Below are 22,234 nucleotides of genomic sequence, written 5' to 3' on the forward strand. Positions count from 1 at the left end.
TGAAAAATTGTTTGTAACTGGAGTAAATTATCAGCCTTAAAAAACCACATAAGGAATAGATATATTCTATTGCCACACTTAATGTTAAATCATGCTTTTGCTTATCAGGTATTCTTTATCAGTAGCTTTTAAATTTAGTAATTAGAGCCACATATACTACATATCTTCTTACAGCTTACTCCAAACTGTTAAACATTTAATTGGTTGTTTAATGTCGTTTTATTTTAAACATTCAGTGGAAGTAAGTTTACATTGCTAACAAACAAAAACACCCTCTACAAGCTACTGATTCTGTTCTTATCTATCTGTATATTACCTTTAATGATGCAGATTTAATGAGCCAAGACGAGAGTTTGGCATGTTAGGCATTTAGCTATAATAATGTGGCTAACTTGCTTTCTTGATGATTGTATCATAGTAGTTACTGTCCTAACTAACAATTGTGCTTCACATTTATTCTTTTTACCTTTAGCCAACCACCTCCATGAAACTGATACTCAAATTGAAAACTGGTACGTAGATGTGTTTTTTTTCCTTTCTAAAAATGAAGAACAGATATGAAAATAAGGTTTTACATAATCTAATTTTGTTTATAGCAATAATATCTTGGCCAAAGAGAGAAGACTACAGTTTCATCAGAAGGGGAGAAGTATGAATTCGACTGGATCTGGGAAGAGTAGTGGGACAGTCTCGAGGTAACTTATTCTGAAGTTATGCTGCAATTACGTTGTGTTATAAATGACCTACTCTTACCCTTTTTCAGTCTTGGGTTCAACTTGGGTAGTATAAAGTCAGAAGGAATCTACAGTGTTTAATAGGTGAGCGTATCTGACAGAAGTTGTTTCTTTTTTAATTAAGATTAAATAAAATTTAACAGATACGTTAATAATGCCTGTGGTATCCATTAATGAGTATTTTGAGCCCTGTCAACAACTTGAAAGAGGAACTCCATAGTGAAGTAATTTCTCCTTCCAAAATTCTCCGTTCTAGGGTCTTGAGTTACTCTGACATAAAAGTCGGAATTAACCTTTCTAATTTAAAGCTTGATATTTAAGCATAGATTTATCATCATATAAAACCAAAGATCTTTGAAATATATTTTAAAATAAGCAAGTACCTGTGCCTGTGGAACCAGTTTAAACTGTTATCCAAATTATTGTTTTGGAATTTGAGGATTTTCTTTGAAACAAATTGAAATTTTCTTCTGCTCAAGTTCTGTGTCTAACATTCCTATTTTCTCCAGTGAGTCTCAGCTTGGATTATCACTGGTATGAGAGATCAGGGTTAATAAATGTTCACTTCCCAATAGAGTTACAGCAAGAAGTTACTAGGTTACCTTTGTGTAACCCATGCTCTCCTTACTTCACTCCTCCTACTTCCTGAGTGCAAGTGATTAGAGAAAAGTTGAAAGTAAGCTCCTCCCCTCACCTTTCTGAGATTAGTTTTACCTGTATTGCCTCTTCTAGGACAGCCAAAGAGAGCAGCAAAGCTCAGGTTCTGCAGAATGTTCCTTGGTACCAAAGTTGTACCAACGTCCTAGTGTGTTTTCCCTTCTCATTTTTTCTTTAATCTGTTTACTCCTTATTCTCCCTCATCTGTCCTCTAATTGTTTAACTGCTTTACTGGAAATCTCTTCAAATGACAAAAAAATTGAGGTGAGGAATCCCTTAGAGAGTCTCTTACTGACTATATTCTTAGGGTTAAGCTCTTTTTCCCAGTACTAACAGTTTCAGACAGTGGGCCCTTTTTAAGGGTTATTTATCATATTTTGTATACAAGGTAAAAGATGCTGAGATAAATAATAATTTAAAGAACCAAAGCTGTAGAAAAAGATTTTATCACAGGAAAGCAGGAATATGAATTCATTTATAATGTGATGTGGACTATAAACTTACTTTATATCTTGATGTTTCTTTTTTCTTTTTTTTTTTTTTTTTTAGTGTTTCAGAATTGTTGGAACTTTATGAGGAAGATCCTGAAGAAATTCTTTATAATCTTGGATTTGGACGAGATGAGCCAGATATTGCTTCTAAAATTCCTTCCAGATTTTTTAATTCATCATCATTTGCCAGAGGAATAGATATTAAAGTATTTTTGAGTGCTCAAATGCAACGGATGGAAGTAGAAAATCCAAATTATGCTTTAACAAGTAAGGTTTTTAAATGTTAGCATGTTATTTTTAAAATTATGGCACCCACAGCAAGATGGTCTTATTGTGAAAGTCTTGTTAACTTCTAGGAATAGCACTGGAAAATTAATTATTGAGGTTAACACAATAGCTGTTTTACGTTTTTCTAAAATTTTTATTATTCTATTTATAGAAGTTAATTTTACCTGTTCTTCCCCCCAACCTGCCCCACCCAATTCTTGACTTACTTAAGTGTTACTTTGTAGAATGTAACTTACTTAGAGATCCTTATACTTATCTCTAGATTGTTTTTGTTCCAGAAGGAAAGAAGTAGAGAAGCGGTCTTGTTACTATTAGTTGAAATCAATTTCAGCTGCTTTTCTGTAAATCTACAATGGCATGGCTAATTTGATGATTTTTCATATTGTGTCTTATTTTTCTTATTTTTCTCTGTTGACCAGAAATCCCCAAAATAAGACCCCTAAGTGATCCTTGGATTAGTTTTAAGAGTTCTATAAATCCAACCTCCCTCCCATTAGGTATAAAATACATACTTAATTAGGAGAACATTTGGAAGAGTTCAGGACGTAAAAACAGAATCAATCACAACTATAGATCAATAGCTAGTCTTTGCTATTTTATTCAATATTGTCATCTGTTTTGTGCTTCTTTCTAATTTTTTTAAATGTAAATTCTAGCACTTACAGTGAAAAATCTTTCTCCCTCTCCACAGTACATGTAGAAAAGTTTTAAGTGTTGGGTAAGGAAAAAATTTTGGTTTTATAATCTTTGTTATCTAAGTTGTTCATTATTGGAATTCTGAACAATAGTAATAGTTTAATTAATATATGTTTATGTGTGTGTATATATGTATGTAAACTTAAATATACAAATAATTAATGCTTTTTTCTTTTTATAGGCCGTTTTCGTCAAATTGAAGTGCTTACTACTGTGGCCAATGCATTTTCTTCTTTATATTCCCAAGTCTCTGGGACTCCCCTGCAGAGAATTGGAAGCATGTCCTCAGTGACCTCTAACAAGGAAACCGACTCGCCTCCACCTTTAACCCGAAGTAACACTGCAAATCGCTTAATGAAAACACTATCAAAACTAAATTTATGTATTGATAAAACAGAGAAAGGAGAAGGTAATACTCCTTCCCCAACAGTCGAAAAAGGAAAGATTCTGAATGTTTCAGTGACGGAAGAAAGTGGCAATAAAAATGATCAGAAGTCTCAAAAAATTATGAAGAAGAAAGATTCATCTTCTATGTTGGCTACAGTTAGAGAAGAAGTATCAGGTAGTTCAGTGATGGTGATGGAGAATGCTGGCATTAATAGACTTTCTGATGAAGCAAACAGTGATTTTAACCAAGAAACTGAAAGTGGACAAAGTAAAGAATCTCGAAGTCATAAGAATAAACTGGGTGAGGAATCTGGTGTCCTAGAAACCGATACAGGTAGCGATTTCAACATGTCCAGCCACAGTGAGCTGGAAGAGAGCAGGGAGCTAAAAAATGTCCACGTGTCCACACCTGAAAAAGAGCCCTGTGCACCGTTGACGATCCCTTCCATACGAAATATAATGGCACAGCAGAAGGATTCCTTTGAAATGGAAGAGGTAGGTAAAAAATTACTGAGTCCTCTTTCAGTGAGTTTTGAAAAAAGTGCCAGAAAATGTTTTTAAAATGAAAGGGGGCTAATACATTATACTAGGGGGAAAAATCATGCTAATTTTGACTTGCCAGGTTTTTTTGTTTGGTGTTTCACAATCCAAGAAATGGCCACAGGACTATGTGATGTCATGTTAATGGCTCCTCTCTATCTGTCATCCACTGCTGCTACTTGAACTTTAACCCCCTTTCTGTCTGAATTTAAGATTTTGATGCCCTGAGAAAGCCCTGAGAGTATGTATTTAAACTCAGATCGACATTGCATAATAGTTAAAAACACAGGCTCTGGAATCACCCAGGTTTGAGTTTTGTCCGGGTCACTGAATTGCTGTGTGCCTCTGGGCAAGCTTTTCTCAGTGTAGCTCAGTGTGAAGAAGGTTTGAGATGGGTCCGGGCATGGGAACACGAAGATACATACCTGAAGAGGGGAGGATAGCGAATCTCGAGGAAGGAGGTTTGAAAGGCCACTGAATAGGATTTCTGCAACCTGAGATTGATGTTTGGTATTTTTTTTTTTTAACCTAACGATATTCTTACTAGTTTATGTAAATTTCAAATTGGACAAGATAAAAAAAACTCATTTTGATGAGGTTCAGCTAAAACTGCTTCTGAATAGTCAGGTTAACTTCTGTGTCGGAGCTGTATACCTTGGGGCGGAAACTGAAGTTTTTCAAGCTCCCGCATGGCCTGTGGCCAACTCCGTACTGGCCCTCAGAGTGCCTTCCTCCGCAGTCTGAGGCAAGCAGTGCTGGTCTTACTTTATATGTGAGGAAACTGAGGTGTATATGTACTGCTGACGAGCTGTGGCTGTAAATGATATAATGTGCAATTTTTCTTATTAAAATTTATTACAGAATAGTTTTAGTAACAGCTCACAGCTTTTTTGGAATTGCATGCTAATATTTTAGGGAGTTAGGGAAATGGAATAATTGATTCTGCCCATAAAATGTCCTCTTAGGTGAGTGTGTTCTCACAGCAGTGAAGATTTTTCATCTACTGCAAAATTTTGATTGCTGGTATAGCTACTTACCTTTTTTTTTGTGGTCTCTGAGTGTGTCCTTTAATACTTTAATTTTAACTGAAAAGTGAAATAAAAAGGGGGCAGGAGCAAGCCTTTGAAATATTTTACATTTTTTTGTAAGCTGCTTTATTTGTCGTTATAATGAGCTGAGAAAGTGACAACTTTAATTAGAACCTCTTTTTGTTGCATTTCACTGTTCAGATCCTTTATTTTGTTTTGGTGTAAACTTGTCCTAGCATTCATAAAGTATAACTTCTTGCCTTCCTTTAGGGCCCTTATTCTATAACAATCGGATGTGACAGTCGTTTTTCTTGTTTTAATACAATCGCACAGTTTAGATACTTGCAAACCTGATATAGGTGACTCAGATGAGAATACACTCTTATATGTTGCTTTTTAATTTCTAGAATTCCTGAATTCTAAGCCATAGTTTTTTGTTTGTTTGTTTGTTTGTTTTGTCTTTATTGACAGCATACACAAAAGGCCTTTACAACATTTATAAAGTGTTGGATAGATATACTTTGGTGGCAAGTGGAGTTCAGTATAGACTGGGTTTTTTTTTTTTTTTTTTTTTTTTTTGCTCCCTCTGCTGGCAAAAGCAGTTAAGAAAGAAAGTAACTTGACATTGAAGTGAAAATTTTTTTCCAAGTACAAGATTTCAGGCATTGGTGGTTGAAGAATAATAGAAGATTTTTATTTTCAAAAACAGAATATAACTTGTAAATACAGGGAATTTTAAGAATATGTATTCTTCAGATATATTTCATATATGGATAAAAACCTCCTAGAATTGTGTTTTTATCCCTTTAGGAACTCTAAAGAAAGCTTGTAGAACAATGAATAAAGAAGGGAAATAATGTGTTTCTTTAATTTCCTCTTCTCCCAAGCATGTTGAATCATAAAGACAAAAGAACAATCTTAATAAAGTAAACTTTTAGATCCCATTCAAAGTTGGTTGTTACTATTTTTCTTTCAGATTCTTTTCCTTTGAGGTTTGATTCCTATTGGGGACTTTCTTCCTGTAAAAACAGTGAATAAATATAAGTTAAAACACACAGACTCTCAGTAAGCCAGTTTTCAAGCAGATTAGCTGAATGCCAGCTGCTTTGGGTAGCTAGGTAGGAGAAAATGTTGCAGACGTGGCTCTGTGCATGAAGCTACTTAGTCCCTCTGAGGCAGAAGGTAAGAGCTGACAGTCACCAGGAGCAGAGAGGGGAAGTATTTAAATGTGAAGAGAGTAAAATAGATGACAGGACTGACCGTGGCCTTTGAGAATGGAAGTGACTATCATCTCTTATGATAAGGAAAAAAAAGGCCAGAGACTGTTTTTAATTAAAAGTCAGTTTGCCTTAAAAAATATGTATGAATGATTCACAGTTAGACCAGTTGCTACTCAGTAAGCAATTGTTCATCTTTTAGGTGTAACGGAAAAATTTCTCATACTTAACTGTTAGAGGAAGGAGATCCCTGTAAATTGGTTGTCCTGTGTCTCTTTATAAATAAGTTTATATTTAAATATAGATACTGTTGGTAGTATGTACAGTTTTTAAGCTATCGAAGTTTTAGTAAGTGTTTCTAATCCTGTTTTCACACTGTTGATTAACTAATATACCCATTACTTTTTTTTAGCCATTATGTTTCAGGGTTCTTCTTGTACTTACTGGAGTTAAACAATCCCAAATCAGTCAGATACCTGACAGATAGTTGTTTCCATGGCCTTTCAAATTTGCCTGTGTGTATTTTGAAGGCAAGTATTGTGTCTGCAATAGAATAGGAACTCTGGCATGGCATGTGCACTGTTGTCTGTTACTTCAATGCCCAATTAGTCACTAAGTTTTGTTACTTGATATTTATCTGAAAGAATGTTAACCTTTTGTTTTAAAAAGTATTCACCTGACAGTAAAAGTAAACCATATGTGTGTGTGTATATAACTTGGAAATTTTTTAAGATAAAAATTTGCAACTAATTATATAATCATAAATTAGCATAGAAAGAGATTTTTGAATTCATTTTCCGGTTTTCTCCCTTTGCAGATGAGGAAGCATTCCCCACCTTCCCCAGTATTTGATACTGCTCGATAGCAGTGGTTCTCCATCATCTTTCTGAGAGATGTGATGTTCCCTTTGGTATCAGTGCCTCACTGCGGGGAGGGGCATGGGGCTATCAGTGTAGGGAGTTTCTGGAGGATGGATGGCAGAGGGAGATCCGTGGTAAATCTTCACCACTTTACTGTTTTAAAATACTTAGCTTACAATCGTGTTTGGTCATAGTAAGGAACTGTGAGGTAGGAGTTGCAAACTTCATTTTTCAGTTAAGAAAACTGAGATAGTTGTCACAGATAATTATATGAAGCCATTCAGCCAGTTAAGTGGCATGGATAAGACTTGAATTTGGGTCTTTGTACAAACCTACTCCTTTGGACTATGTCATACAACTTGGTGAAGGTCAGACTATTTTATAGGATCAGACACTGAATAAGAAAGAACTCAAGTCATCTGATGCACAGCCCCCTGCCACTTCTTTGGAAAAATAATGCTTTCCTTTGAATTTTTTGAAATCATTAAAAATTGGACAGAATTGTATTTTCTGTGGCTCCAGTTTTGGTTTTCTGCTATGTAGATCTCTTCAAACCTTAAAGGAAGGGTTGCTAGAGTGTGGACAGTCCACATATTGCTGTTCTGTAAACCACAGTACAGTACTGTTGAGCCTAGAGGATGTGATTTAGTCCAGATAAAGGTGGCATGTTAAAAAATCCAAACTATGTGTCTGCCTTGGTAGCAGGACATTGATTGAAAAAGATAATCTTTGTTTGATTAAAGCACTTTTAAAATGGAGTAGCTCAAATGTATGGGTTATTCTAAGGCTGTTTTCCTGCAACTTTAAATCCCAAAACACTGAGACTGAGTGATTTTATCATTTTGGTTTAGTGGGTTTTTTTTTTTTTATTTTTATTATGAAAAGTTTCAAACTTATCCAAAGATTAGAGAAGATAGTGTAATGAACACTCATTATCCATCACTCAATTTGAGTATCAGTATTTAGCTATAATTAATAAAAGACCAACCTGTAGTAAATGACCGGAATTCCACTGAGGATTTGAAACCACTGAATAGGGAAAATCCTGCCACATGAACTTGAATTCCGTTTTTGCATCATAGTTTTCTGTGGTGCATCCCATTTTGAATTTGACTGCTTTCCTTTGCACAAGTGTAATCACTAATAAAACATGGTAAGCTGTGAAATTCAGCCATTATCACTAGCAAGTCTGTTCTTGTCTCCAGCAAGTGACTGATGATTTTGCTGCCTAAGTTGGAAGAAGGATCCTAACTTTAGTGGTTTTATTAGTAAAATATGATCCTCTCAGCATTTTTTTAAGGGCCCTATTCTTTTCTTTCAGTTAAAATTATGGAGTTTGTAGTGAAGGGAGAAAGGGAGGTATTTTTATTTTTGGCCATAGCATAGCATCTTGGAGGATAATATACTGAGGATATGTATTCATTAAAGTCAGGTTGCTTTGTGATAATTCTACATTTAAAAATGAGAGATCTCAATGTTGTGCCTAAGCTGAGATTCTTAGAATATAATTAAAGAAATTTGGATTTCTGTTATACTTTTTTGGTCTGTTAGGTATTTACTTTACAGAAAACTCTTTGAAGTAGGCTAGGCCTGAATAGAGACTAATAATAGACCTTCTGTTGACTATAAAAAGAAAATGCATTTTGTTTCTTTCTGCTCAAAACAATGGTTTTCCTGTTGAACTTATGTCTGCTGCTTTGGAGAATACAATTTTTCAATAATAATGAATAGTAGAAACTGTTTTATGTTTGATTTATGGGAGATAATGACCAGTACGCTTTCAGTTTTCAAAAGATACATAAACTTGGATTCATGGAATCATGCAGAACAAAGATATCACAAATCAGAGCAGTTTTTAAATTGGGTAATAATATCTTCAACCTTTGAAACTATTTTTCATGTTGGTCATTTCAGTCTCATTCCTGTGGAATATTTCTTACTCTTGAATGGATCTAAAGCTCAAAACTACAAGAGTTTTATCTAAAACCTATTTGCTGTTTGCTCTTTGGTTTGTTCAAGGCTGAATGCTCATATGTTTGGCTAGTTTGCCTACTTTACTAGGATATTAATTATTATTTTAAGTATTAATCATTACGGGTAACGTGTGGGCATTAGTATTATACTCCCCCCACCCCGGCCAAATTTTTAAATCTTAATGTAGAGTTAGTTATGTTAAAATAGAGTATTCAGGGGGTGGATGTGGTGAATAAGGAATCTGAAAATTCCTGAATTACGTAGTTGTGCAGTTAGGGAAAAAAAAGAAAGACAGCATAAAATGACAACTTGTATGGGTTTGATACCTTCTTTGAACATAGTTTTCAGAGAGGATTTATAGTTTAGATCTTTCAGCATTTTAATTCTATAGTGAAACCTGCTTTTCCACTTATAATTCCCAAGTTATGTCAGGAAAAAGCAGTCTTACACTTGAATGGTTTTTCATACCTGAAAATTTGTGGACTTCTACCAGATTTTGCAGTGGGAGCATGATGTGCCATTTTTGAAGGTACAAGACTTGTAATTGCCTCAGGTGTGTGCCAGCGAGCTGCAGTGGGCGTACTGGCGCTTCCCCTGGGATTGACCTTACACTTTCAAGTTTAACATTCAGAGAACTTTTTCTTATGGGTCTGTTTTTCATTTAATAGCAACTTTTTTTTTAATGAAGTAGTTTATACATGGAGTTATTTTTCTTGCTAGGTATAAACTTGCAATCCTGTTGTTAACTGAAAAATAGGTCCTAAAATTGAGATGTGGGGCATTATAAACAATTTTGAGATAGGATGTCTTTCACTTTTAAAACATATAAAGCTTTGGGACCTTTTTAGTTAGGTTGGTTGTTTTAGTAAATGGTGATTAAGAGGTATTCTTTGCCATAGATCCTGTAAGTTTTAACTATGTAAAACTCTTCTTTAGGTTCAAAGTACAGAGGGAGAAGCTCCCCATATCCCGGCCACTTGCCAGCTCGGTCTGACCAAGTCAAAGAGAGGTGAGTAGACCAATAGCCTCCAGTTCCTGAGCACACTACCACTGTGTCTTCGGGTGATTGAAAAAAACTTTTTTTTTTTAAATCTGTCAGTGTTTACAGCATCTGTAAATGTAAAAAGAGGATTAAGAACCCAAGTGTGCATGCTTCATTATGGTTTGGTTATAGAATTTTGTTTTAATCTTCCTGGAGACTTCCGTGCTCATAAAGTAATTTTAGTTTGCTTATCTTGTAATGACCTCCTTACACAATTCTGTGTATTCCAAATATTTTTTTCAGTTCTGCGTAAGGGCTAGATGGGAAGTGGTAGAAAGAACAGCAAATTCAGGCATATTTATTACATGGTTGTGCTTGAAATATACATTTGTATTATCTACCTCTGGGTTCTCACTATTTAAATACTGCTCCTAGGTGTAATACATGAATATGCCTCTGGCAGAAATAAAGTCTTTCAGCAATAGTTAAAGCTAGTTAAATTCAAACTATGGATCAAAGGTGAGTGGCCGTAGGTATTGTCCTTCTCTTGAATTATTAATTATTGACCAAAGAGTCTTTGAATCCATTTCTTTCACTTTAACTTGCAACAAGAAAAACATGTCTGATCATCTTTAAAGTCACAAAGCTTTTGAGATTTAGAGAAAAGGAGAGAGGAAATTAAAATGACCACTGAAGGTAGGACTGTTTATTTTTAAAACTTTACACATGCTGAACCACCCTGTTTTGTTTTTTTAGCAAAGATTCATATGTATTTTCCTAGAATAGGAAATTACATGTTTATTCTCTTCTGATCTGTGAAATGACTTCATGAGAGACAATTTGCACGTAATTTTTCTTTTATCGCAACACGGTACTAAGCAACAAGAACACTCTCACTAGGTCAACACCGTTCTGGGTGACACAAAATGAACTTTCCTGTTTAATTTTCTTCCCCTTGTGAGTCCGTAAATACATGTATGTGTTTCTGAGCTGTAAGGCAGAGCTCACAGCCATCAAGGAATCTTCGCTGTAGATAGGCGGACAAGGGGTACATTGGAAGAAGCAGCCTGCCCTGTGTCACAGGGGGATGAAGGCAGTATAATTACTTTAAAATCTTTGAAGAGTAAGCTTCCTGTGGTGGCAAAGATGGAATGTGGTTAGTAGTCACATCTGGGTTTCTTCCTCTTACCGATGCAGGAACACTTATTTCTAGAGGCATAAGTAAAAATGATAACTTTTTTTGAATCACATCTTTATAAATTAATAGTACAATTGTTTTGTGTGTGCGTGAGTGAGGGAGAGGGAACAATGTAGTGTTCTAGTCATTTTTGAAGGGAGCCTATCAAATTTTGACAATGTGAAATGCAAATATCTTAGATTAATCATGGTGGCAGAATTAGAATCACTGGTAATGTAGTCATTTCACAAGGTTAGTAAAAATGCATATAGTGCGTGTATAAAAATACTTCACACTTTAGTAATAGGACTTTTGAAGTGATCTTAATCTCAATTCCAGCCCTGGGATTTGCAAACTAAAGTCTAGAGAGGTTTAGTGACTCAGTTCATGTCACAAGCTAACATTCAGTAGATATGTTTAGAGCAGTCCAACATTTTCCTTATTACAGAAGACATACAGTATTTTCTTTAGTCTAGCAGAGTGGATGGGTGTTCTGCTTTGTTTCTTTATGATACTGGGTAAAAAGAATTTCCACATTTTGTTTTGTTCTCACTTTAATGTTTGGCCTAACTTCCTAGTTTTTAATTAAAAATAATGTCTTATCTCTTCAGTTAGGACAGAGGTCTGTTTCCTTTTAGTTCTACTTTTTGTGTGTGTGTGAACTGTGTTTTTTGTGAAACTGAAACATCTGACTAAAGAAGCTAGATTATGACTCATAGTTTACAAAACAGTTTCACCTGCATTCGACTTAGTTTCTGAAGCAGCCACGTGAGGTGGAGAATTGTCCCATTCTCTGGAGGAGAAAAGTTACTGCTTATGATGATAAAGCCGGAACTTGTGCCCAGGTCTCCTTGTTCTTTCCACTGTCTGACACATGCTCTGAAGCCTCAGCAGGCAACGCTTGACCTGACGTGTGTGAACTCAGACAGGGCTAACTGCAGAGAGGCGCACGTGGCATGGACTGTACCCTGCTGCTGCAGGTAGAGCGGACTTTGGCGGAGAGAACCTGAGAGGAGCTGGTCAAGGCTTCCCAGTTTCTTTGGCAGGTGCCCTTTGCCCAGCAGATAGGGCAGTCTCACTTCTAAATTCTTTAACTGTTTAATTTTGTTGTCGCTTTAAGGAGATTGTAATCATTGATTCATTCAGCAAACATTTTTTATTGTTAGCTTGCTCTAGGGTACTTGGGATACAAAGAAGAATAAATAAGGTTCCTGTCCTCAGAACCCTGACAGTCTAGCTTTTTTTTTTTTTTTAAAGACAGGCAAGCATATAATTATGGTAATGACTGATATGTTAATCATTTTCTCAAATAATATGATGCACAGTCAGTACCTATGGTAACAGCTTATTCCAATTCAATTTCAACAGCTTATTTCAATTTACCTAGACTTACCAATTTCTTATATTTCATTATGTAGTTTTGTTAATTTTTAAACAGTGTTACAGAATTACTCTAAATTTTTAGTGGGAAAAAGTATTATTCTGTTTCGTGTTGCTCCAGGTTGAACCTAAGGCTACAGTATAATATTTTTCGAAGTCAGGCAAACTTTGATTGATTTTTGGATTTTATTCAAACATATTCTCAAGTACTTTCTATTACTCAAATCTCAAATGAATGTGGACTTGGTAAACACTTTATTTAGCCTGTTGCTTCTGACATCCTGCAGAACTTGACTGTCTCCTGAAGTGTCTCCTTCATTTGTAAAGCCTTCCCCCTGCTGTGGTACTTGCGGTGTGGGTGGGCGTGTGATCGTGCCACTGTGCTTAGTTGGTCTTTTTATTAACCTAAAACAGTTTTTAGGTTATACTAACCAGGAATTAGAGTTTTGTGGCCAAAAAGAAAGCAGAGTTATTATAAAATTTAACAATATTATGTACTAGTTGAACCTACATGACTGAGTTTTATGCAGTTGTTAAGAAATAATAGTCTCACAACTTACAAATGTTTGCATCATTTGAAACATCAGAGGCATTTAAGTACTCTTGCATACAAATTATTTAATTTGTTGGCCTTAATTGTGTTTTTATTATTAGGAAGGTAATAGAAGTTTTTACATACTACATTTAAACTTCTAATTTTACATACAAAATATCTTACATACTTACATAATGAAAATGTAAATGTGAAAACGTGTACTTTGGGATTTTTATCTTTATTAGAGCCATTTTTTTTTATTTCAGCCAGTTGTCCTCCAAGGATAAGACATTAATTGGATTTACCTAAGTACAGTGTAATTAGAGCTTAATTAGCAATCAAACACAGAGGATTTCTAGATCAGATTCATTTTTGTTTGAATTCAAGTTACCACCTGTGCTTTGAAGCCACAATTTTGCATAAGTGAGGCATGCTTTTCTAAGAAAAAAATCATTGTTATGTATCATAGATCTGTTGGGCATCATACAGCTGTAACAGTATTGTACTCATTGAAGTTCCATCTGGCGGTTTTGTATAACACATTTCCTTTGGTAGATCACCTGTTGCGTACTGCAAGTCAGCACTCTGATAGCAGCGGTTTTGCTGAAGATTCGACAGACTGCCTCTCCCTTAATCATCTTCAGGTAAAATTTCCTATTGTAGTAGGCACATGATTAACTTCTTTATATTTAGGTGGTTTTCCACTGGCTGTATATTTCAAGGCAATCTGTAATCTTTTTCAAATGACAATACGATGAAAATTCTGGGATGCAGATGTTATCTAAGCATTTGACTACAAATTTTAAGTTTCACTAATTCTTCATCTCTCTCTGCCTGAATGTTTAAAAACAACAAAAAACTTCTCCTTTATTTTTGGACCACCAGTAAACAGAAGTTTACTAGTTAACCTGATTTTTATTTTTTTAATTTTTTACTGTCAGTGTATTTCAGTATTTTACAATAACTGTTTATTTAATAGTGTGGACCCACAGCTTGCTGAATATTTTCTGACTTTCATGTATGTTAGACAACCCAGAAAACAGGCACATCTTTATCCACAAGGAGCTTAGTCTGTAGTACACAGCATGTACATCACAAGTATTTAAAACACTGGTAAGCAAATTTTAAGGAAAATTGGAATAAGAGAAAAGGAGAACCCCAAAAAGAACCTTGAGAAACAGCATTTAAGGAGTAGGCAGACAAGAGAAGTATCTAAGGAGGCTCAGAATAATCCAACAGGCATAAAAATTGGGAGATGGAGGAGAAACTTTTCAAAGGAAAGCTATGACCATTGGAGTGAAAAGATGAGAATTTGGTTTTTCAGAAAGTGAATAGTTGGGTGAATAGTTCTGATGGAGTAAATGAGGCAAAAATAGGATTGCAGAGTAAATCAGTGATAAGGGACAGAGGATCTGAATGCTAACTGTTTTTTCAACTAAAGATGATAGCCATAAGATAGGTCTTTTTGTCTTTTCCTTACGTGTAATGACTTAGGGAATTTGTTTGGCTGAGGGAAGGGGCTGTAAGAGAAAGAGTCTGATGCAGAGAAATCTGAGGTGAAATTGGAGGAATACACTAGTCCTGGAGAGGATGTGATCAGAAGTACAGGTTGGGAGGATTAGCTTTGAAAAAAGAGACAGTTTTCTTTCAGAATGGGGAGGAGGGAATGATGGGAAGAGACGTGGTGAAGTTTGTAGATGGTGGGGAAGAAGTTAAGAGATGTTTATCCATTTTCTCTGAGTCAGTGTCATGTGTTGGAAGAAAGGAAGATGAGTATTGAAAAGAGATTTAAGGAAAAAGTCTAGAATAATCTATATGAGAGAGTGGAGGGGTTGCTGATCAGAGCACTTAAAGCAATTTAGAATAGTACCGGGGCCAAAACGGAGGTGGGAGACCCTAAAAGTACAGAAGCATCGTATCAGTTTGGTATTTTGTTAATGCTGCTTCTTACAGGAATTCTCCGTCCTTCCACCCGTTTTCCTTTCACAGGTTCATGAATCCCTGCAAGCCATGGGGAGTAGTGCTGATAGTTGTGACAGTGAGACAACAGTCACATCATTTGGTGAAGAGCTCCTTACACCAACGGCACAAGACCAGCCTTATTTTAATGAATCAGAGGAGGAGTCTCTCACCTCTCTTCAGATGGGAAGAGAGAAGACCGCAACAATTGCTGACAAAAGACCAGACAGCCAGGGTTTCCCCCCGTGCGAGACTGTTGAGCATACAGGAAGTCCGCAGTCCACCTGTAGTGCAGGGGATCACGTTACTGAGGTCACTGAAACGAAAGAGGACTCATCTCCAGCACAGCCAGGGGAACTACTGAGAGCAGCAAGTGCTGAAAGTGACATGGATAAAAGTAGTGAATGTGAATTTCCCCAGTATACCACCCACCATATTCTTAAATCACTGGCTTCTATTGAAGCTAAATGCAGTGAGAAGGGCTCTGAAAATACAACTGGGCCTCCCTCTGTGGACAGAGTAAATACAGCTTTGCGAAGAGCCCAAATGAAGGTTTTCAGTCTGTCTAATCAAAGAGTGGGGCGTAGCTTGATAAAATCAAAAGATCTGTTAAAACAGAGGTACTTGTTTGCAAAAGCTGGCTATCCCCTGAGAAGGTCTCAGTCTTTACCGACCACCTTGTTGAGTCCAGTAAGGGTTGTGTCCTCTGTCAATGTTCGGCTGTCACCTGGAAAAGAGACCAGATGCAGTCCACCTTCCTTCACTTACAAGTACACACCGGAAGAGGAACAGAAATTAGAAAAAGAGGCGATTGAACGTGATGGTCAGTCTTTAGTTAAATCCACTATTTTCATCTCTCCGCCATCTGTGAAGAAAGAGGAAGCCACCCAGAGCGAGGTGAACCGCTTGGAGGACTGCCCTCTGCGGAGGACTCCCGCCTGTTCACTGTACGCTCCGGTCCCCATGTCTCAGTCCACCTGCTCCCTTCACTCCATCCACTCGGAGTGGCAGGAAAGACCCCTGTGTGAGCACATGAGAACTCTGAGCACTCACAGTGTCCCCAATATACCAGGCGCCACCTGCAGTGCCTTCACGTCCCCTTTTGGGTGTCCTTACTCACAGAGACATGCTGCCTACCCTTACCGAGCGTGCTCTGTGAACCCTCCTTCTGCCATCGAAATGCAGTTGCGAAGAGTATTGCATGATATTAGAAACTCACTGCAGAACCTTTCACAGGTATGAGAAAAAGTATGTCTTTCTGAACTTTTTTCTTTTATTGGTCTGAACACCTCTTAGTTCACTGAGAAGCTAGGACCCATCAGGTATGAACCACCTCAGCTTCGTTGTCCTACCTGCAGAAACTTATCTATACCTGCCCTCCTCTCAGCCTCTTCCCTCCCAGCTCGAGGGAGTAGCTGTAACTTAATTCTGAACAAGGCGCTCTCCCTCCCTCCTAGAGAAGGGACATCGCTCATTAGGTCTCCTCCCTCCTTTAGCCTGCCCTCCACTGTCTTCGTCTTAGTCAAGGTGTCTCTATTATTAAAACTCTCCCCTCTCAAGTACTGTGTCTCCTTTTCTCTGCCATCTGACAGTGTTCACCACCTCTTCTTTCTGAGTTTTCTTCCCCATGGCTTCTGTGTCGCCGTGTGTTCTCCTGGGGCCACTCGTAGCTCTCTGACTAAGCTTTCCCCTCCATCTACTGACTCCTGATGCTGGTCTCCTGGCACAGAATTAGTCTACTTCCACGGGGTGAAAAGACTGGAACCACCCCAGAAGAGAAAAAAAATCAGGTAAAGTGTGAACTTGAATAAAAATGGTCTTTGTGTCTTGTCACTTTTAAAGTCATTGCTCTCAGATTTGTTAGTGAGCAGGAAATATAATTTCCCAAAAAAAGCTATGAAAAGAAGTAAATTGTGTCTAGGTTTGCCTTTCATATTTCCTTCCTAAATCTCTTTCTAAACTGTTTATATTTAGATGATTGAGGAAATGAAAGAAAATGACAGTGTAACGTAATGATCAGGGTGTTCAGCTAGGAGTTAGGAGGCCTAGAGTGTATATTATAGATCTTTTATCATGATGACAAAGTAAACGAGAAGCCACTTGGACAGTAAAAGTGAAAGTTGGAACTTTTCAAGTTATGTAGTAAAATAACACCTTTTTTAAATATAGAGTTTATCCTCATGACAGCTGTCTTCTAATGATTTTCTGTCTGACCAGAAAGTGGGTGTTTCTCCTTCCTTCTTACAAAATATAGTTCTGTCTGGGAAGGAGACATTTAACCTTTCAGCTGTCATTTATGTAGCTGGGGATTCCCAGGTCCTATCCTCCTGCACCCTCATGGTGCACTTGTCTAAGCCAGCTTGTTCTGCTCTAGATGTGGTCTTCCCTCTGACGTCCCATCAGTAGCTCAGCTAATTCATTTCCCTGCCCTCGCCTCTCCCTGCCTCAGTAGACAGATGCTCTTCATGACCTGGCCTCTGCCTGTTTCCCCAGTCCCTTTCTCTCTGCGTGCTCCTGCCGTGGTGGGCTGCACGCAAGCTTCTGCATAGCTGTGCGATCCTAGGTATCTGTTTTCACCCATGCCACTTTTTTTTCCTACCCGGACTGCCCCATCATGGCTTTCTTTGCCTGACCAAGTCCTGTTTACTGTTAAGGCTCAGCTGAGGTGTCACCACTGTCGGGAAAAATTACTCATCTAATCAAAAATTTTATTTGTTTCCATCATAGCATTCCCCACACCGCTCCCAACCACTATAATAATTTTTTTTAACTTCTTTTCCCTTCTTTCTCTCACTGTGAGAACACTTGAAGGGAGGGAATGCCTTTTGTCCTTCATCTTTTTCACTGCCTAAAATCGTGAAATATAGTAGTCACTCAGATGTCTAAGAATGAGTGTGATGCTTGCTTTCTCCTCTCTCAGCCAAGTCAGTAGTTTCTGTAATCTCAGAATGACATTTGCTATCGCTTCTACATTTCTGAATTTTGCCTTTATTTTTCTGCTTCCTCAAGGCAAGTGGGAAATCCTGCAAGACATAGATTTGAACTATATGCGTTCCTTTGCCTCTTTCCCATTCCAAATACACTGACTTATACCTGAAACAGATAGGAATAATAGCTGGCACTGGGGACTGATTTGTTTGGTTCCTTACAACATGAAGTGGTTTTTTGTTTTTGTTTTTTGCCTCAGAGAAAAATATGTAGGCCTCAAATTCCGCCTTTTTAGCACCTTAGATAATTTGGGAGTAGTCTCTTTAACATTGATTTCTTACCATATTTTCACTCTTTTGAAGTACCCTATGACGAGAGGACCTGATCTTGCTGCTGCTCCATACAGTACTCAGAAATCATCTGTTCTACCTCTTTATGAAGTAAGTTCTCACTTAAAGCTTTATGCTACAAAAGAATTCGTGTGATTTAGACGTTGATGGTGTCATATTGTATTTTAGAATACTTTTCAGGAGCTCCAGGTAATGAGGCGGAGCCTGAATTTGTTTAGAACGCAAATGATGGATTTAGAATTGGCAATGCTGCGCCAGCAAACCATGGTTTATCATCATATGACTGAGGAGGAAAGGTAAAAGTTCGTTTGTCTTAATGTTCTTAAAATATTTTTCATTCTATAAAGCATTGTGAGCTTTTAATTTTTGAAGCTGGGTTTTTATTTCTACTGCTGTGCGCTCTTTATCTGCTTTGTGAACCAGTGCAAATAAAATTAGGCGCAGGGTTTTACTAAGTAAACTTCTCTCTCTTCGGTGTAGTGAGGAAGATAGATAGTGGTTGCAGGCTGTTTTTAATTGTTTGGGATATTTGTGATCGATGCTAGAGGAAGAAAAACCAATTCTCCCAGTGGTTACGCCTACTGCAGGTGCCGTTGCGCTGATACGGAACTTGGAGTTTCAGTACCTCCCGATAGCCCGTGAGAGAGTTGTGAACAGGAGTCCTCAAACTGCTTTTCTCAAACTTTGTGCCTCCCACTGTACTGACAGGTATGAAGTTGATCAGCTCCAGAGCTTGAGAAATTCAGTCCGAATGGAACTGCAGGACCTGGAGCTGCAGCTGGAGGAGCGCCTGCTGGGGCTGGAGGAGCAGCTCCGCGCCGTGCGCATGCCGTCGCCCTTCCGCTCCCCGGCGCTCCTGGTACGCGACCTCCGCTTGTCCTGGCCGCAGCTCTCACGCGGGACTTGTTTGTCGCGACCCCAGGCAGATGCCTTAATTTCAAAACTTATTTAAATGGCATTAGAGGCATGTAGAATGTTTAAGGAGCCTTTCCCACAAATCAGTTGAATGTGCAAGTTGTGATTATTTTCTTAAATGTTTAGTATATTTAGAAATACATTGAAAATCATAATTTTTAATAATAGAGAATAAGGAGCAATACAAAAGTTTAGGGCTTTAAAGGGACAGTGATAGTGGGTTAACATATGACTAATTTAGGCGCTAATCACTGCATGTAACTGTGAAGAACACAGATAAATATTTCACTTAGTCATTTTATTTTTCCCCTTTCCTGCTTTTGGGGGAAAAAAACAAACTGTTCCACTGAAACTTTTACTTTATTTTGGATTCTTTTTCATTCTTTATGTTTTTTAAGGAATCAAATGAAATCTTTGTAAAAGCAAAAAAGCATCTATACGACCGAGACTAGAAACAAACACTTTATTTTGTATCACTTTTCCTACTTCTAATGTCCCCTTTCTATGCAGTTTGAACTTCGAGTTGTATTCTTATTTTTGCCAAAATCTTTCAGTTGTAGAATATATTGTTTTGAAATGTTAAAATAGCAAACTTTCATCTGTTAATTGAACATATTTGATTTTCTTAAAAATAAATGGATGAACACACAAACATGCACACATATGAAGGAGAACCAGTAGAATAAGAACGCATGTGTTTGTGTATGTGCACACATATATGTATAGCATAGAATAAGAATATCCTGTATCATCAATGAATATATTTTTCCATAAAAGGTTTTGATCCATTATTCTGAGAAGTGTGTATTGGTGACAGCAGTCAGTCAACTTGAGTCACAATAATACACTTTATAGGAACCTGTGACAGTTGAGGGTAACCTTTGTGACATAAAGGACTGTCAGAGCAATAATGAGTTCATTTTATTATGAATCACTTGCAATTTGAAAAAACAGACACACACACACACACACACACATATATTGTTCTTGCTTTTCCAGGGAATGTGTGGCAGTAGGAGCGCTGATAACTTGTCATGCCCTTCTCCATTGAATGTAATGGAACCAGTAAGCCTCTTTCCTTTTAAATCACTGGGGAAGGGAATGATATAATATTTCATAAACAGAGTCTTCCTAATGTAGATGGAATTTTTTTAAAATTTGGAATTTGATGTTAGTTAAATTGATATTGGAAGTGAGTCTGGCACTTCTGAAAGTACACTGCCATCTTTGACCACTAGAAAGCCGATTAATTACAATAGTGATTTATCTTTATAGCCCAAAGGAAATAATGCATCATAAAAAGTAATTTATACTCCAGGAGAAATGTTCTTTCAGAGTCTGATTTCGGGTCCTTTAGGTAATTGGATCTAGAAGATAACTACTTTTTGAACAAAAGTCTGATTTTTATATTTTAAACAGATTGATTCATTTTGGGGGTGTTACAAGTAGCTGTTTTGTTTTTACTGGTTACTCTTCTTAATAAGTAATTTGGACACCTGTATGGGATCAAGTAAAATTTCATCCAACTGTAGTTTAGTTACACATTTTATGGCTTGATCTCACTATGAATTTAAATTTTTCTTGCTGTTTCTACAAGTGAAATTGAGTAGTAACTGAATACATTAGAATCATTTATTAGTTAAGTGATTTTTGGCAGTGATCACAGCTAGGATTTGAATCTTCTTTTAACTGCCAATCTTAATTTCAAGAGAGAAGAATTACAGTTTTTCTGATTTCCAGGTCACTGAACTGATGCGGGAACAGTCATATCTGAAGTCTGAATTGGGCCTTGGAGAAATGGGATTTGAAATTCCTCCTGGAGAAAGCTCAGAGTCTGTTTTCTCCCAAGCAACATCAGAATCATCTTCTGTATGTTCTGGTCCCTCTCATGCAAACAGAAGAACTGGAGTACCTTCTAGTGACTCAGTGGGCAAACCCAAGACCCATCTGGTACCAAGCAAGAAAGTATTCCGAGCATCAGTGGCCCTAACACCAACTGCTCCTTCTAGAACAGGCTCTGTGCAGACACCTCCAGATGTGGAAAGAGCCGAGGAAGGTGGAGCAGCTGAAGAAGCCTCAGAGGCTGTAGGACCTAAGTCTGAAGTGGAGGAAGAGCGTGGAAAAATTTCATTATTGCCAGCTGCTGAGGAAACGCATAAAAACGTGGAGCAAGATGAGTTGCAGCAAGTCATAAGGGAGGTGAGTAAAATCAATGCTTAATTGATTTATTTAGTGATACGTGTTGGAGAAGATTTTATTTGAACATTAATTATTTATAAGATACTCCTTTGATTCACTGTATTCAGTAATTTTGCCATTGATCCAACTCATATCTGTTAAGATGTGTTTGTAATGCCCCTTCTGCAGATTTCACTCCAGTGTGAAATAATTGCAATTCTCTATATCCACTGTGGTGAAGAAGGTATGTGTAGGGTTTGCAATATAGCTGACCATGTGACAAACTCTCGAGACCTTTGTGTCCATGTTTGTAAAATGAGGGGTTTCAATTTAGATCTCTTCCAGGATTAAAAGCTATCATTCTGTAATGTCAACTGATATGAAAAGAATGGTGTTGTGATATAAAGAATCTGATCTGTTTAGTTTAGTGGGTGTGGAAAAATGTGGAAATTGTTTAAGTTGTTGAAATATTTCACTCTGTATTTCTATACAGAGTGAAAAGAAGGTCTGTCCTATATAGCACTATGCAAACCTGAAGCATTTAACTGTAGTTCCAGGTTACCAAAAGGACTAAAAAAATTAGGAAGATTAGTAATCAAAGGTCAAAAGTTAATTGAAAAAATTAGTAAAATAGCTGTTTTTGGCACTAGGATCGGGTAATAAGGAATACTATATATATCATTTAAAAACGGAGACTACTGTAGATACATCTTTATGATGACTTTTTTTCCCTACAAAACTTATACATGTTGAATATATTTTTTTCCATTCTGTTCCCTTAAGAGTAACTCTTAAGGAATAAACATAATTATTCATAATTCTTTCTAACTGAGATACTTAAAATCCATGATGAAAAAGGATTTTCAATCTTTGCAATGGTTAAAAGGAGGAATATCCTACACATTAAAAAAAATCTCTTTACAAGTGTCTTAATGAGTATCTTCTCTGTAAAGGATAA

At 37.0% G+C, this 22,234-nt stretch overlaps 1 protein-coding gene across 5 annotated transcripts in view; it reads left to right on the forward strand.

The window, feature by feature from the left end:
* ITPRID2 (ITPR interacting domain containing 2) overlaps positions 1-22,234 on the forward strand; it is a 41,338-nt gene that overhangs the window by 11,970 nt on the left and 7,134 nt on the right. For 2 of the 5 annotated variants that reach the window (XM_064484952.1, XM_010991542.3), the window contains 12 exons: positions 473-512; positions 597-695; positions 1,941-2,149; positions 3,048-3,748; positions 9,809-9,881; positions 13,502-13,590; positions 14,936-16,141; positions 18,196-18,273; positions 18,352-18,479; positions 18,892-19,042; positions 20,098-20,163; positions 20,839-21,297. In XM_064484952.1, coding sequence (XP_064341022.1) covers positions 473-512; positions 597-695; positions 1,941-2,149; positions 3,048-3,748; positions 9,809-9,881; positions 13,502-13,590; positions 14,936-16,141; positions 18,196-18,273; positions 18,352-18,479; positions 18,892-19,042; positions 20,098-20,163; positions 20,839-21,297 — 3,299 coding nt within the window. The remainder of the gene's footprint in view (positions 1-472; positions 513-596; positions 696-1,940; positions 2,150-3,047; positions 3,749-9,808; positions 9,882-13,501; positions 13,591-14,935; positions 16,142-18,195; positions 18,274-18,351; positions 18,480-18,891; positions 19,043-20,097; positions 20,164-20,838; positions 21,298-22,234) is intronic. The other 3 variants (XM_064484953.1, XM_064484954.1, XM_064484951.1) reach the window with 2 other exon arrangements.

This window comes from Camelus dromedarius, chromosome 4 (assembly GCF_036321535.1).
Source record: "Camelus dromedarius isolate mCamDro1 chromosome 4, mCamDro1.pat, whole genome shotgun sequence".
NCBI classification, from domain to species: Eukaryota; Metazoa; Chordata; class Mammalia; order Artiodactyla; family Camelidae; genus Camelus; species Camelus dromedarius.